Here is a 15,000-nt window from a genome sequence, read left to right on the forward strand (position 1 = left end):
GAGAGAAAGTTGTGGCGAAAGAGTCAGCAGAAGTTTGCCATTACCTTCTGCCGGAGCCGCGTGGAGCTTAGGTGTTTTCGCTCATAAACACACACATCGCCCGGTCTGAGATTCGAACCCGCGATCCCTCGACCACGAGTCCGCTGCTCTAACCACTCAGCCATGTGCCTCCACGTGCCACAGCATGGCCACAGATTAATTACTGAAAGAAGGAAGGGATAAAAGATACTCACGTGCGACATCTAATTATGACGTCACTGCCCTTCGTTGTGTAGATCACGTCACGTATTACAGGGCGGGCCAGTTTCCGTTTTTGATGGAGCGACAAGTAGCCTGCATTCACGACTTCTACCACCTTTCCTGACTGGTCTTTAATGATTGTACTGGCTGCTTTCTTAGGGCATGCCACCTTACACTTGTTGTAAAATACTTCGTTGGGGCGTGACTTGATTGCTGGGAGTTCCCGTATCTGCTCAGGCAAGGCAGTTGACTGACAAGATAAACTTCCATTAAAGTAATAAAATATGTAGATGTCGACTGGCCTTACTGGAGCACTCTTATTAAGTTTCTGTAATGAAGGAATGGGGATGTAGTATACATTTATAATTCATAATTTATAATTAACAATACTTTAGCATTTCAAGACAGTAAAGACCCGACAAATAAAGTGAGTTCATGGCTCGCAGGATGGCTTGCTATGCTAACCTTTGGATTGTAGGGTGACCCGTTGTGCTTGAGGAGATCTATTGAGTCAAGTACATTAACATCAACATCAAAATAAGAATCAAATGGAAATTGTAGCGATACCTGTGCTGGTGGCACGTAAAAAGCACCGTCCAAATGTGGCTGATATCAGCGGCGCTTGACTGGCGTCCGTGTCAGTGACAGGTATAAAGCACCAAGGCGGCGAGCTGGCAGAAACGTTAGCACGCCGGGTGAAATGCTTGGCGGTATTTTGTCTGTCGTTACGTGGTGAGTTCAAATTCCGCTGAGGTCGACTTTGCCTTTCATCCTTTCGGGGTCGATAAATTAAGTACCAGTTACGCACTGGGGTCAATGTAATCGACTTAATACCTATGTCTGTCCTTGTTTGTCCCCTCTATGTTTAGCCCCTTGTGGGTAATAAAGAAATAGGTATAAAGCACCAACCGATCATGGCCATTTGCCAACCTCCTCTGGCTCCTGTGCTGGTGGCATGTAAAAAGCACCTACTACACTCACGGAGTGGTTGGCGTTAGGAAGGGCATCCAGCTGTAGAAACACTGCTAGATCAGACTGGAGTCTGGTGCAGCCTCCTAGTTTCCCAGACCCCGGTCAAACCGTCCAACCCATGCTAGCATGGAAAACGGATGTTAAACGATGATGATGATGATAAGCTGGCAGAATTATTAATACATAGAGCAAAATGCTTAGTAACATTTTGTCAATCTTTACATTCTGAGTTCAAATTCCACTGAGGTCAACTTTTCATCTTTTATGGGGGCGGGGGTCAATGAAATAAATACCAGTTAAACACTGGGGTTGATGTAATCGCCTTATACTTGCCTCTGAAATTGCTGGTCTTTGCCAAACAAATTTCAAATTATCATTGTCATCATCATCATTGTATTGATATTATTATGATTATTAACATCCTTCCAGTGGGTATGGTGGTATGTTAGCGAGTCCCTCCCGACCCACCAGTGGGTTGTTTCTTAATTTCTTTCCTATGGGCTTTCTGAGAGGTATGGTACAGTGTAAAAATATTACACCACTCATGTCAAAATTAATTAAGATATCGTACTGGGACCCTGTGATAAAACATAAAATGAGCCAACGTGTTAAAATAGTTTGTTATTATTATTATTGAGTCAAGTACACCAACATCAAAAATCAATGGAAATTGTAGTTGTGATACCCATGCCGGTGGCACATAAAAAGCACCATCTGAACGTGGCCAATGCCAACGCCGCCTTGACTGGCTTCCATGCCGGTGGCACGTAAAAAGCACCAATCCGATCGTGGCCGTTGGCAGCCTTGCCTGGCACCTGTGCCGGTGGCACGTAAAAAGCACCCACTACACTCACGGAGTAGTTGGCGTTAGGAAGGGCATCCAGCTGTAGAAACACTGCCAGATCAGACTGGAGCCTGGTGCAGCCTTCTGGCTTCCCAGATCCTCAGTCGAACTGTCCAACCCATGCTAGCATGGAAAGTTGACGCTAAATGATGATGATGAAGATAGATTAAAAGATAGATTGGTATATATAAAACTGTTTTCTACAGTGAAGGGTAATGATATTTTGAGTGGATATATCTGATTTCCACAGCAAAAGGGGTAAAATCAAGTATAAAATAGTGTGGCTTATACACGAGTTAATACAGTATCACCTGTAATGATAAAGAAAAGGATGAAATGAATGTTTAAAACTAACAGGATCTGTTTAAATGTTATGGTTATGTTAACCCTTTAGCATTTAAACCATCTGTATCTTATTTTTTTATTGCCCACAAGGGGCTAAACAGAGGGGACAAACAAGGACAGACAAAGGGATAAAGTCAATTACATCGACCTCAGTGTGTAACTGGTACATAATTTATCGACCCCGAAAGGATGAATGGCAAAGTCGACTTCGGCAGAATTTGAACTCAGAACGTAACGGCAAACGAAATACCGCTAAGCATTTCGCCCGGCATGCTAACGTTTCTGCCAGCTCGCCGCCTTCAAAACCATCCGTATCTGGCTCAAATTATTCTGTTTTACATTCAAACTGACTAGATTCAGCCTCTCGTACCTATCCTACAATGTCATTCTCAAAATGAATAGTCACATCATTGAAATCTTTCCCACCTGGACAGGTGTTTCCACTTCAATGCTTGCTTTAGGGACCCAACACAATAAGCTACAGTTAATACAACTAAGATTGAAATATGCGACCAGCTTGCTGCTAGTCACAACACCAGCTGTTCAAGATTTCATGATAATGCGTGTTTAATTCAAAAGAATGTAAATAAATAGACATTACACTTGACAGAATAATCTGAATGCTAACGGGTTAAATGCTGTGAGATTCTTGCAAGCTTATGGAGGACCCGAAACATAGGTTTTGCAGTTCTGTATTTAAGAGATGAAGAATTATTTACATTATTTACATTTGACAGGTATTTGTCCACTGCTTGTTTGTTGTTAACACAACGTTTTGGCTGATATACCCTCCAGCATTCGTCAGGTGTCTTGGGGAAATTTTAAACCTGGGTTCTCATTCCTAAGGTATTTTTCGATGTTATTATTATTATTACTATTATTATTCAGGTCACTGCTTGGAATCGAACTCGGAATTTTGGGGTTAGTAGCCCGCGCTCTTAACCACTATGCCATATGCTCATGGGCATATGTAAATAATGTAGGTTTTGCAGTTGTATTTGTTTTGGAGCAGTGGAACCTTGACATGGTGTTATCCCACTTAGGTACTTCTTAGGAGGCTTAGAAGAGAATACCTTTGAAAATTATATTGTTCGTTTCATCTGGTCTCCGTGCCGGTGGCATGTAAAAAGCACCATTCGATCGTGGTCGTTTGCCAGCCTCATCTGGCACCTGTGCCAGTGGCACGTAAAAAGCACCCACTACACTCACGGAGTGGTTGGCGTTAGGAAGGGCATCCAGCTGTAGAAACACTGCCAGATCTGACTGGTCTGGTGCAGCCTTCTGGCTTCCCAGATCCCAGTTGAACCGTCCAACCCATGCTAGCATGGAAAGCGGATGTTAAACGATGATGATGATGATACTTGTTACTTCTTCAATCTTGAGAGTTATCTGCTAGTTTTTCTTTACCCACCTACACTCTTAGTTCTTCTTTTCCAGCACACTTTAACTTGAACTTTGAGGAACCACCTGGACTCGAAGCCCCCTATTAATCATTCTCACTTTCTCTCTCTCCTAAAGGTGAATTACCATGTAGCTCATCTACAAGGACCTGTTTGCCCTTTACTCCTCCTTCTTCATATTTTATTTGCTTATATCCTTGAGATGGTATAAGCCCACTTAGGTACTATGCAGGAGTCTTAGGAGAGAACACCTTTGGAACTTATATTTTTTGCTATACCCTTGTCACTTCTTCATTCTTAAGAACTGCTATCAGTTAGTTTTTCTTTATACACCCACATTCCTAGTTCTTCTGTTCCATCACACTTTAGCTCAAATTCAAACTTTGATGAACCACCTGGACTTGAAGCTCCTACCAATAATTCTCTCTCTGTGTCTCTGCCTGTTGCTCTGTCTCACTCTCCCTCCTGAAGGTGAATTACCATGTAGCTTCTCTACTAGAACCTACTTGCCCCTTTCTCCTTCTCTTTCATATTTTATATCTGCTTATATAGGCGCAGGAGTGGCTGTGTGGTAAGTAGCTTGTTTACCAACCACATGGTTCCGGCTTCATTCCCACTGCGTGGCACCTTGGGCAAGTGTCTTCTACTATAGCCCCGGGTCGACCAAAGCCTTGTGAGTGGATTTGGTAGACGGAAACTGAAAGAAGCCCATCGTATATATGTATATATATGCGTGTGTGTGTTTGTGTGTCTGTGTTTGTCCCCCTAGCATTGCTTGACAACCGATGCTGGTGTGTTTATGTCCCCGTTACTTAGCGGTTCGGCAAAAGAGACCGATAGAATAAGTACTGGGCTTACAAAAGAATAAGTCCCGGTGTCGAGTTGCTCGATTAAAGGTGGTGCTCCAGCATGGCCGCAGTCAAATGACTGAAACAAGTAAAAGAGTAAAAGAGTTATGTCTTATACCCTTGTATAACTCCTACTACCTCCACCCAATTTTTCTAGTCTTGTGAGCTACTTGGTAGCCCCATTAGTACTGGCGTCATGAAAAAGCAGCCAGTACACTCTGTAAAACGTTTGGTGTTTGGAAGGGCACCAGCCATAGAAACCATACCAAACCAAACCAGACAGTAGAGCACACTGGGGTCCTTGAGCCCATTGGATCTTGTCAAACCATTCAGCCCATGGCATTATTGAACATGGATGATGCAAATGATGATGATGATGATGATGATGATGAAGTGAACACACTTGACTAAAACAGAAACAGCCATGCCCGGACCCTATACATGCACAAATGTACATACATGCTCAAAAAATACATAAACTTAAGTGACTCAACTGGAAAAGAAATTGAAGAAATTTTATGAAAATTACTGAATACTTTCAGTTTTGATAGACTTTGTCTGAAAGATCACCACACAGCCTTATCTAAAGAACGAAAGAGATTTTTTATTAAAATTTCTTTGCTGGGGTGAGTTGTTGAAAAAATAGAGTTAATGGAGAAATATTTACCTTTATTGAGCAAAGACCAATTTTTCTCCGAAATCCTTCTTTCCCACACTCACTGCATTTGCTCCAGTTTGACCAGGTACTGAATATTTTCAAATTGTTACTTGTTAGGTGTTTCATTGTTAGAAGGCTTTTTGTAGTGTTCTCGATAACCTAGCAGTGAAACAAGTATAATTAAGCAAGTCAGAGTAACTTTTTATTATTATTATTATTATTATTATTATTATTATTATTATTATTATTATTATTATCATCATTGCCTTTGCACAGCTTCTAACGCTGGAGATGTACTACAGTGTCAGTTGTTCACTACTAGTGAACAAAGGTAACGCCTTTATTTTTAGAGCACCTTTCGGAGCATTTGAGCGGTTCCAAGCAGTGCTATTTTCTGGAAGTGCTCCACCCTTATTGCAGCCCCTTTTTGCTCCACGTACTTTTCAAGATTTTTGCTCACCGTTCCCAGGGCTCTGACAATTATTGGTACTATTGCTACCTTTTTCATCAACCACAACTGCTTAACTTCCCAAGCTAACCTGTCATCTCTCTCAAATTTTCTTTCTTCCTTATCGCATACCTTGTTGTCAGCTGGGCATGCTATATCTATGATCCAGCATAGTTTGTTTCCTTTCTCAATTAAGACTATGTTTGGCTTCCTATTCTCTATCTCATGGTTGCACTGAATCATAAAATCCTATAGCTCAAAAACCTCCTGGCCCATTTTTTTTCATCCATCTGCTCTCATCCACACAAAGTTCATACTTAATCAGTGTACTCATCATATAATCTGTCCCTCATTCTGAGGGAGGAGCCCTTTCTTACCAACAAAGGCAGAAACTCTCCGAACATCACCCAACCCATTCTTATTCTAGTAGCTACACCCTCAGAACATCCCCTTCCACTGTTCACTTGGTCACCTAAGAAACAGACACTGTCTGCTATTTCTGAGGATCCCACCTGACATTTGATGAAGTCTATTTTTCTGTCTGTTTCTAGTGTTTAATTGTACCTGTACACCTGACACACACAAAGACTATTTCCCCTCTTAACCCTCCTCTGATGTTGCTACATCACTAATGTGTCCATAGCTTGCACTGGGTACACCTTATGGAGTTTCTACATCCACCTTTTCTACATATTGACCAGGGCCATACTCTCTCTCTCTCTCTCTCTCTCTCTCTCTCTCTCTCTCTCTCTCTCTCTCTCTCTCTCTCTCTCTTTCTCTCACGCACACATACGCACCACAGAATGGTCGTGGCTGGAATGCCTTTGATCATAGGTATGTTGTACTATTACTTTGGCTGCTGCATTGTTACTACTACTACTACTACCACCACCACCACCACAACAACAACAACAACAAACATGCTTCCAGACCATGTAAAATATCAAAATATACAAAATATAAAAAAAAATTCAAGTCAGTTTAATACCGCATGGAATTGGACGCTTGTCACTGTTGTTAGATGGTGGATGGCTTCATATTGATTTCTTTTGATGCAGTAATAATAACCATCCAGATCACTGTTAATTGCTTTGATGATTAAGTCCCGCTTTGGAGTTATTTTGTAGTTTCCATTGGATTGGATGTGAGAAAGTACTGTTCCTTTCTCCTGGAGATGTTGCCAGGTCACTCTTGTCTTCATTTCAGTTGTGGTCCCTGGTTTAAAACTGAAGGACATACAAGCACATATATATATAAAGACATAAATAACAGATAAATATTTTGATGAACTTTTATGTAACAATAAGTAAGATCGTAAAATGATGACAAATTGTTTCATAGCTCAAAAACATGCAGTTAGTTTATATTATCATAGTTGATGCTAGGAGAATGAGAGGAATAAAAATCTGAAGGCTTTCTCTGTGGTTAATCAAGGACAAGGACAACAGTATTTTTTCATCCTGCCTCTAGAACAACTAATCTCTCTCTCTCTCTCTCTCTCTCTCTCTCTCTCTGACTCACCCACTCCACATATAGACTCACCATTGGTGACATTTCAATAATACTCTTTGGCCAGGCTTTGTGATGTAGGTTTGATAGACAGATCTTCCTCGTGTGTGGGTTCTTTTTATGCAGTCATAGTACTGCGTTAACAAGTCCATCGTGAGGGTGTATGGAAGTTTGTTGTGCCTTTGGTTGTTCAATTTGTAGACATCATCTACGTTGTTGAGGCTCCGTCTCACAAACATAGCGGATTCCTGTGCCGTTTTCTCATGGACCCCGGGTAACTTCATTTCTGGCACCCCAAGCCAAGTTTCGAGGTCTTTCTCTCCATTTCCACTCACATTACTGACTCCACTTCTCGCATGTCCTACACATTCGGTCTTTATTATCTGAGCCAGGAAAATAACAAAGCACAATTGTCCAAAGATTGAGGAAAAGTAAAACTTCTTTCTTGCAAACATATTTTCTGAAACTTTATGAGTTATCTATATTGCTGTTTACTTTGTTATTGCTCGTAGGAACAAACTGTTCCTAGGAGCAAACAAGCTGGACTTTTTACTATGGATGCAGTTTATGATTAGCAGTAATATATTGTAAGGAAGCGATTAAATATTGTTAGGAAAGGAGACTATCGTCTGACAACTAAGATTCTGTTAAATTTGTAATATTTCGATTTTGAAAGCGATTTAAGAGAACCAGGTATTCTTAGGTTTACAGCGGTTTTTTTATTCTTATTATAAAGTCAACCTCAAATTCCACCGGGTTTGACTTGGTCTTTCATCCTTGCGGGGTCAGTAACTTAAGTACCAGTGAAACAGGGAATTTGATATAATCGACTTGTTTCCTCCCCCAAAATTTCAGGCCTTGTTCCTTTAGCAGAAAGGATTATTATTGTTGCTATTATTATTATTATTATTATTATTATTATTATTATTATTATTATTATTATTATTATATCGTGCTTTCAGTGCATAACTGAATGTAGTGCTCTGTGTCTCATTTCATTTATCTTTTTTTTTTTAATAAAATCTGAGAGAAAATTTAGCAATTGAATTTTCTTTTTGTTTGGCTTGTCTGATGGACTAATCAAAGAATTGCCACAACAATTGCTAAATATTTTGCTGTTTCCTATATTCCTGCATCATTTCTCTCTTGTGTAATTTCCTTTTATTATTTCTGACGTTTGGTTTATTTTCTTTGTGTGTGTGTGTGTGTGTGTTTCTGGTTTGCTTTTCTTCTTTTTGTTCCTTCCTTCCTTTCGTCCTTCCTTTCTTTCTTTCTGCCTTTTACTTTGTCACTTTTCTTCCAGTGTCCTGCAATGTCCAATGTTGCTCTATAGTTTCAGTTGCCATGGAGACACCTGGTGATGTCATCATGTGTTGCATCATCATTATACTCTGTGATCAACCACACTCTCATGAATGATAAATGGAAGACCATTCTGTGACATATGGAGAATGTCGGTGTGTGTGTGTGTGTGTCTGCATTTGTGTTTTGTGTAAGTGTATGTTTTATATATGTGTATTCATGCATGTGTGTGTGTTTATATGTGTGTATATGTATATACATATGTATATATGTATATATATGTATGTATATATATATATATATATGTATGTATATATATATATATATATGTATGTATATGTATGTATATATATATGTATGAATGTATGTATATATATATATATATATATATGTACGTATATGTATGTATGTATATGTATATATCTATGTGTATATATATGTATATATATATCTATGTGTATATATATATAATGGGAAAGTTTACAAAAATAAACAAAAGACGACGGCAGGTGGTGTACAAACAAACAAATTTATTAGTATAGCGCTCAGGAATAGAAATAGAAAAAGTCTTTTACGTTTCGAGCCTACGCTCTTCGACAGAAAGATACACAGAAAAAAACAAGGAGAGAAAAAAATGCATGTAGGAGCTAACGATCTATCATGGCGTCCTGACTTCGGACAGTGGTCAGACGTGAGAAGGACAGTAGGGGAGATAACAGGGTCAAGTGACTTCCAAAACGAAGGTGGCCCCAACATATATAGAACTGTATATATATTTATGTGTATGTGTATATATATGTATGTATATGAATACATATATATGTATATGTATATATATATATATTATATATATATATATATATAATATATATATATATATATATATGTATATATATATGTATATATACAACCCAGATGTCGATAGTCTAGAACCTAGATTTTGAACTTTCCAAATTATGTTTGTTACTGTAAATCTGATGAGTTCACATTGGCTAGATTTACCTTGACAAAATCTCGAATGTTGCTACATCAATGCCAGTATTTACCCATCTGAAGCACCTAGCCATTAACAGACCAAGAACAGTGAAAAAAACTATTAAATCGTGCAATTCAGTAGTATTGCTTCCCAGTAAAACAAAGCACCATCAGGTTAAACTTTAAATAAGATAGTGGTACAACAATTCACTAATATTTCCATGGTTTGTAAGTGATTGAGACATCAACATTCCCGTTAAACAAAATTCCAGTGCGTTGTGGGGTTTCATGTTTACAGCTGCATGGACTGGAGCAATGTGATGGATTAGTCATGAATGGAATGTCTTTTATGGTAGACCTGTTAGATTGGAGCTGACCTGGTGCTAAAAACATGTCTGGGTGCAGGTTTGGCTGACCATAACCACATGAGCATGTCCCTTAGTGGATGATATTATGTGCACCTCTGATTATGAGCAGGAGTAGTGGGGGAGCATTATATCCATGTGTTGAAGGGGATTCTTTGAGTATTCAAATAAATGTAACAAAAGTAAAGTTTGAAGGCAAGATTAGCCATTTTTCATGCTTTCTAGGGGCCAGTAAATAGGAGATAACAGTTGCTACCCAAGGACAAAAATTGTCCTTATACGGTGTTTTTGATGGAAACACAAATATCTGTATATTAGTATAAGTGATACAAGTTTATTGATACTGTACTGTAGGAGGCAGTGTGAAACTGGTCTGGTGGTCATGGGAAGATGAAGTTCTTGTTTGTAAATCTGTGTGGATCATAAGAGGTTCTTGACTATTAAGTAGGGTAGAGTGAAAATAAAGAATTGTGGAAATTGAAAATGCTTGAGGCTTAAAATATTGCTTATATTTGATTACTAGAATAATGTTAAATTTTTGCTGCTGAGATCAATAAAGGGCATTTACTCTCTCAAGCCCCCTAAACTCCAAAAATGGGGGATTCTTGTAAACATTTTACACCAGCAGATGTTGGGCAGTTTGAGGGAGTAAATGTCCCTAGCGAAAATTTAACATTTTTCTAGTAATAATATATAGCAAGATTTTAGGCCTCAGGCATTTTCAATTCCAGGATTTTTTGTTTTCACTCCACTCTAACCCATATGTATGTGTGTGCAGGTATATAGATGGTGTAATCTAGGGTGGAGTTAAAGTAAAAAATAGTGGAAATTGAAAATGCCTGAAGCCTAAAATCTTGGTATATATTATTTCTAGAAAAATGCTAAATTTGTAAAAAATTTACAAAATATTGTGGAAATGCTAAACTTGTAAAAAATTTACAAAAAAATTGTGGAAATTGAAAATGCTTGAAGCCTAAAATCTTGGTATATATTATTTCTAGAAAAATGCTAAATTTGTAAAAAAAATTTACAAAAATCTCTCAATTTTGGAGTTTAGTGAGCTTGAGGGATTAAATGCTCTTGGTTGATCTCAGCAAAAATTGAGCATTTTTCTTGTAATCAAATATAGTAACATTTTAGCCCTCAGGCATTTTCAATTTCCCCATTTCTTTTATTTCCCCCCCACCTTCATTAGTGTCCAGAAATTTGGTGCTGTAATTGTATTTCACTAATTTGTTTAGTTTTAGCCTTCCAGTTAATTATGGAAGAGAGATGTTGGCCTTCACTTCATTGAAACAAAAAAGAACTGTTTTATTTTCTTTCTTATTCTTTTCATTTTTTTGGCAGGGGAAATGATATTTATGTGAATAGAAATAATATTTTAAAAAATAAATTCATAGATAAATCTAATTTTTCGGTACTTCTTTTTCTTTTTTTCCATCAGGATGGTACCAATTCTGGCCCATACAGTCACGTAGCTGACTTCTCCGCCATCAAAGAGCTTGACACAATCACTAAAGATATCGACGACATGAAAAAGTATGTACGATTCTCTCACACAAGCAAGCACTTACTGCTAAGTACTTATTTCTGTAAATGAATATATATAATGGCCTAACCGCCAAGCAATAATGAAAATAATAATAATAATAATGAATTTGCCGTGATGCAGTACCAGGCTGTGGCTCTCATGGCTTCTGATCTTAACTGATTGGAAGTGTTATCATGTACATTGTCTTGTTTTGATATAAACGAGAGACTACAGCCAATATTCTGCACAATATCACAGATTTCGCTTGTCAGTTGTTAGACCGTAACCAGTTGAGCATCTCCCTTAGTGGTGATGATATGTGCATCTCTGATCACGAGTAGAAGTAGTGGGGGAGCATCATAGCCATGTGTTGAGAGGGATTCTTTGGGGTTCGAATAATTCACCTCTGGAAACATGGGTGTTTCGTTCAACATCCTTAAACAACCCTTATTCAGGGATCTTTTGAGTGGGATGGGCTACTTGACCAGAAGAAAATTCTAACTGGGCTCCACCTGCAAGGTCATGTGCTGTTTATCTTGATACGAGATCACCATGTCGCACACATATGGTTGTAATGCATGTACCTGGTGTACCCTTATCAGACGGGTAGTCATGATGGGTATACTGGGCTTCGTATATTTTACCCCAGTGTCACTTTGATGTCATGTACTGCTCTCTCACTCAATAATAATAATAATAATCCTTTCTGCTGAAGGCACAAGACCTGAAATCTCAGGGAAGCGGGTAAATCAATTACATTGACCCCAGTACACAACTGGTGCTTATTTTTTTGACCCCGAAAGTATGAAAGGTAAAGTCGACCTTGGTAGAATTTGAACTCAAAACATGCAGACAGACGAAGTGCTGCGAAGCATTTCATCCGGCGTGCTAATAATTCTGCCAGCTTGCTACCTTAATAATAATAATAATAATAATAATAATAATATAATAATAATAATAATAATGATAATTCTTTCTACTATAGGCAAAAGGCCTGAAATTTTGAGAGAGGGAGTAAGTCGATCACATTGACCCCAGTACTCAACTGGTACTCATTTTATAATCCCACAGCAACAACAACAACTACTCTTCATTCCAGTTTTTTTTCTTTGTTTTTATTCTTATTTCAAAAATTTTTTTTTTCCCATATTTTTCGCAATGTGATTGTTTAGGGAGAAGCTTCTATTGGAGAAAGAGAAGTCACAACGAGATGCTGACATCAAGATCAAGAATGGAGAAGTGCAAGCTTTACAGAAGGACCTTGATGCCATCACGGCTACTCTGCATCAGTTGGAAAACCAGAAGAGAGAAGCACAGAAGCGCTTAGATGAGCTTGATGATAAGGTGGGAACATCGTCACACCGATGGACTTCTCCTTTCTTTCTTCCTTTCTCTGCATCTTTAGTCTTGCTTTTCGGCTTTTTTCTTTGTTTTTTGTTATTATTCAATTTGTTTCTTCTTTGGTGTTGTTACTGTCTTTCTCTTTTTCTGTTTTTTCTGTTTTCTTCTATTCTTCTACCTTTCCTTCCTTGTTTCCTTTTTTTCTCTTCCCTTCCTCCTCTTCCATACTGTCCTCCCACTCTTGCCTCGCCCTACCTCTCTCTCTCTCTCTCTCTCTCTCTCTCCCTTTTCTATTTCTCATCCCTCACCCATACCCTTTCCTTCCCTCCATCACACCCTTTCCTTCCTTACCACCCTCCCACTCTTTCTTTCCTTCAGTCACTCCCACCCTCTCCTTCCTTCCCTCTCCTCCTACCTTTTCCTTCTCCCCTCACTCTCACTCTTCCCTTTGTTCATTGATTTGTTCCTTCATCCTTTTTTTCCCCTCTTTCAACAAGCTTCTTTACAGTTTCCATATATCAGTTTTCACACACTTGTATTTGGCTGACACAAAGCCTTCCTTGCAGTAACAACTGAAGACCCACATTGTGGTGAAGTGGTTTTCAAATTTTGCCACAAGGTCAACAAGTTCGGGGGGAGGGGTATGTTGATGCGACCTGAGAGCTCAAATGGTACTTATTTTATTGACCCCGAAAGGATGAGAAGCAAAGTTGACCATGGCAGTATTTGAACTCAGAACATAAAACGGTAAAGATCCTCTTTGGTCATGAAGGACCATGGAATTGCACCTACAAAGCTCCCCTCCGAGGCACAAGGCCAGGCAAGAGTGGGAGGAATGGAGGACAAGCTTCCTAACCACACAACTATGCCTGCACCTCGTCAAGCCAAGTGAAACCATAGTTGTGGTCAGCGCCAGTGGCACATAACTGGCACCTGTGTTGGTGGTACATAAAAAGCACCCATTACTTTTTTGGAGTGGTTGGTCTTAGGAAGGGCATCCGGCTATAGAAACCATGCCAAATCAAATTGGAACCTGGTGCAGCTCTCCAGCTGACCAGTTTTCAGTCAAGCTGTCCAACTCCTGCCAGCATGGAAAGCGGACATTAAATGATGATGACAATGATGATGGTGTTGAAGCTTTGAGTTTTCAGCGGTGTTTTTGTATATTTTTAGAATGGCATTGTAGGTTAGGTGTGAGAGGCCAGTTTCAACATAATTTCGAGATGGAATATTTGGGCTCTGATATGGCCGGATTAAACGTTAAAGGGTCAAATATTCTTTCTTAGTGTGACACCTGTATATTTTTCTCCTTTTCCATTTCCAGCGGTCCAATTTAGAAAGCAGCGTGAAGGAGATGAAAGATAAATGTGATGATGAACAGAGACAAGTAAGTGGTTGGTTTTTTGTTTTCTTATTCTTCTTCTTTCTTTCTTTCTTTCTTTTTTTTTTTTTTTTTACAAATTTCTGTTTTTTAATGTGCTGAAATAGATGCAGGCAAGGCTAAGTGGTTAAGAAGTCTGCTTTGCAACCATGTGGTTTTGGATTCACTCCCTCTGCATGGCACCTTGGGCATGTTTCTTCTCCTATACCCTTGGGCCGACCAAAGCCTTGTTAGTGGATTTGATCGACAGAAACTAAAAGAAGCCTGTTTATACATCATCATCATTTAGCATCCGTTCTCCATGCTAGCATGGGTTGGACGGGTCAACTGGGGTCTGTGAAGCTGGAAGGCTTCGTCAGGCCCAGTCAGATCTGGCAGTGTTTCTACGGCTGGATGCCCTTCCTAACGCCAACCACTCCGCGAGTGTAGTGGGTGTTTTTTACGTGCCACCTGCACAGGTGCCAGACAGAGCTGGCAAACGGCCACGAACGGATGGTGCTTTTACATGTCACCGGCACGGGGCCAGGCGATATATATATATATATATATATATTATATGTACACACACACACACACATACATAAAGGTGTAGACGTAGCTGTGTGGTAAAAAGCTTGCTTCTCAGCCACATGCTTCTGGGTTCAGTCCTTCTGCATGGCACCTTGGGTATGTGTCTTCTACTATAGTCTCTGGTCAACCAAACCTGTGCGAGTGGATTTGGTAGACGGAAACTGAAAGGCCCGTCATACATATGTATGTACATACATACATACATACACACACACACATACATGCATACACACACACACACACATACATACATACATACATAATTATGTCT

The 15,000-nt window shown here is 39.3% G+C and overlaps 2 protein-coding genes across 6 annotated transcripts in view; one reads left to right on the forward strand and one right to left on the reverse strand.

The window, feature by feature from the left end:
• Positions 1-8,094, reverse strand: part of LOC118768015 (Ig-like V-type domain-containing protein FAM187A) — a 14,289-nt gene extending 6,195 nt beyond the window's left edge. Inside the window, exons 1-4 of the mRNA XM_036513679.1 lie at positions 7,298-8,094; positions 6,744-6,981; positions 5,317-5,466; positions 234-568 (exon numbers count right to left, since the gene is read on the reverse strand). Of these exons, the coding sequence (XP_036369572.1) occupies positions 234-568; positions 5,317-5,466; positions 6,744-6,981; positions 7,298-7,719 (1,145 nt within the window). The 5' untranslated portion in view covers positions 7,720-8,094. The remainder of the gene's footprint in view (positions 1-233; positions 569-5,316; positions 5,467-6,743; positions 6,982-7,297) is intronic.
• Positions 1-15,000, forward strand: part of LOC115224739 (epidermal growth factor receptor substrate 15-like 1) — a 269,100-nt gene that overhangs the window by 179,358 nt on the left and 74,742 nt on the right. For all 5 annotated transcript variants that reach the window (XM_036513677.1, XM_036513674.1, XM_036513676.1 and 2 more), the window contains 3 exons: positions 11,351-11,445; positions 12,610-12,781; positions 14,103-14,165. In XM_036513677.1, coding sequence (XP_036369570.1) covers positions 11,351-11,445; positions 12,610-12,781; positions 14,103-14,165 — 330 coding nt within the window. The remainder of the gene's footprint in view (positions 1-11,350; positions 11,446-12,609; positions 12,782-14,102; positions 14,166-15,000) is intronic.

The sequence above is a fragment of the Octopus sinensis genome, linkage group LG26 (assembly GCF_006345805.1).
Source record: "Octopus sinensis linkage group LG26, ASM634580v1, whole genome shotgun sequence".
Classification (NCBI taxonomy): Eukaryota; Metazoa; Mollusca; class Cephalopoda; order Octopoda; family Octopodidae; genus Octopus; species Octopus sinensis.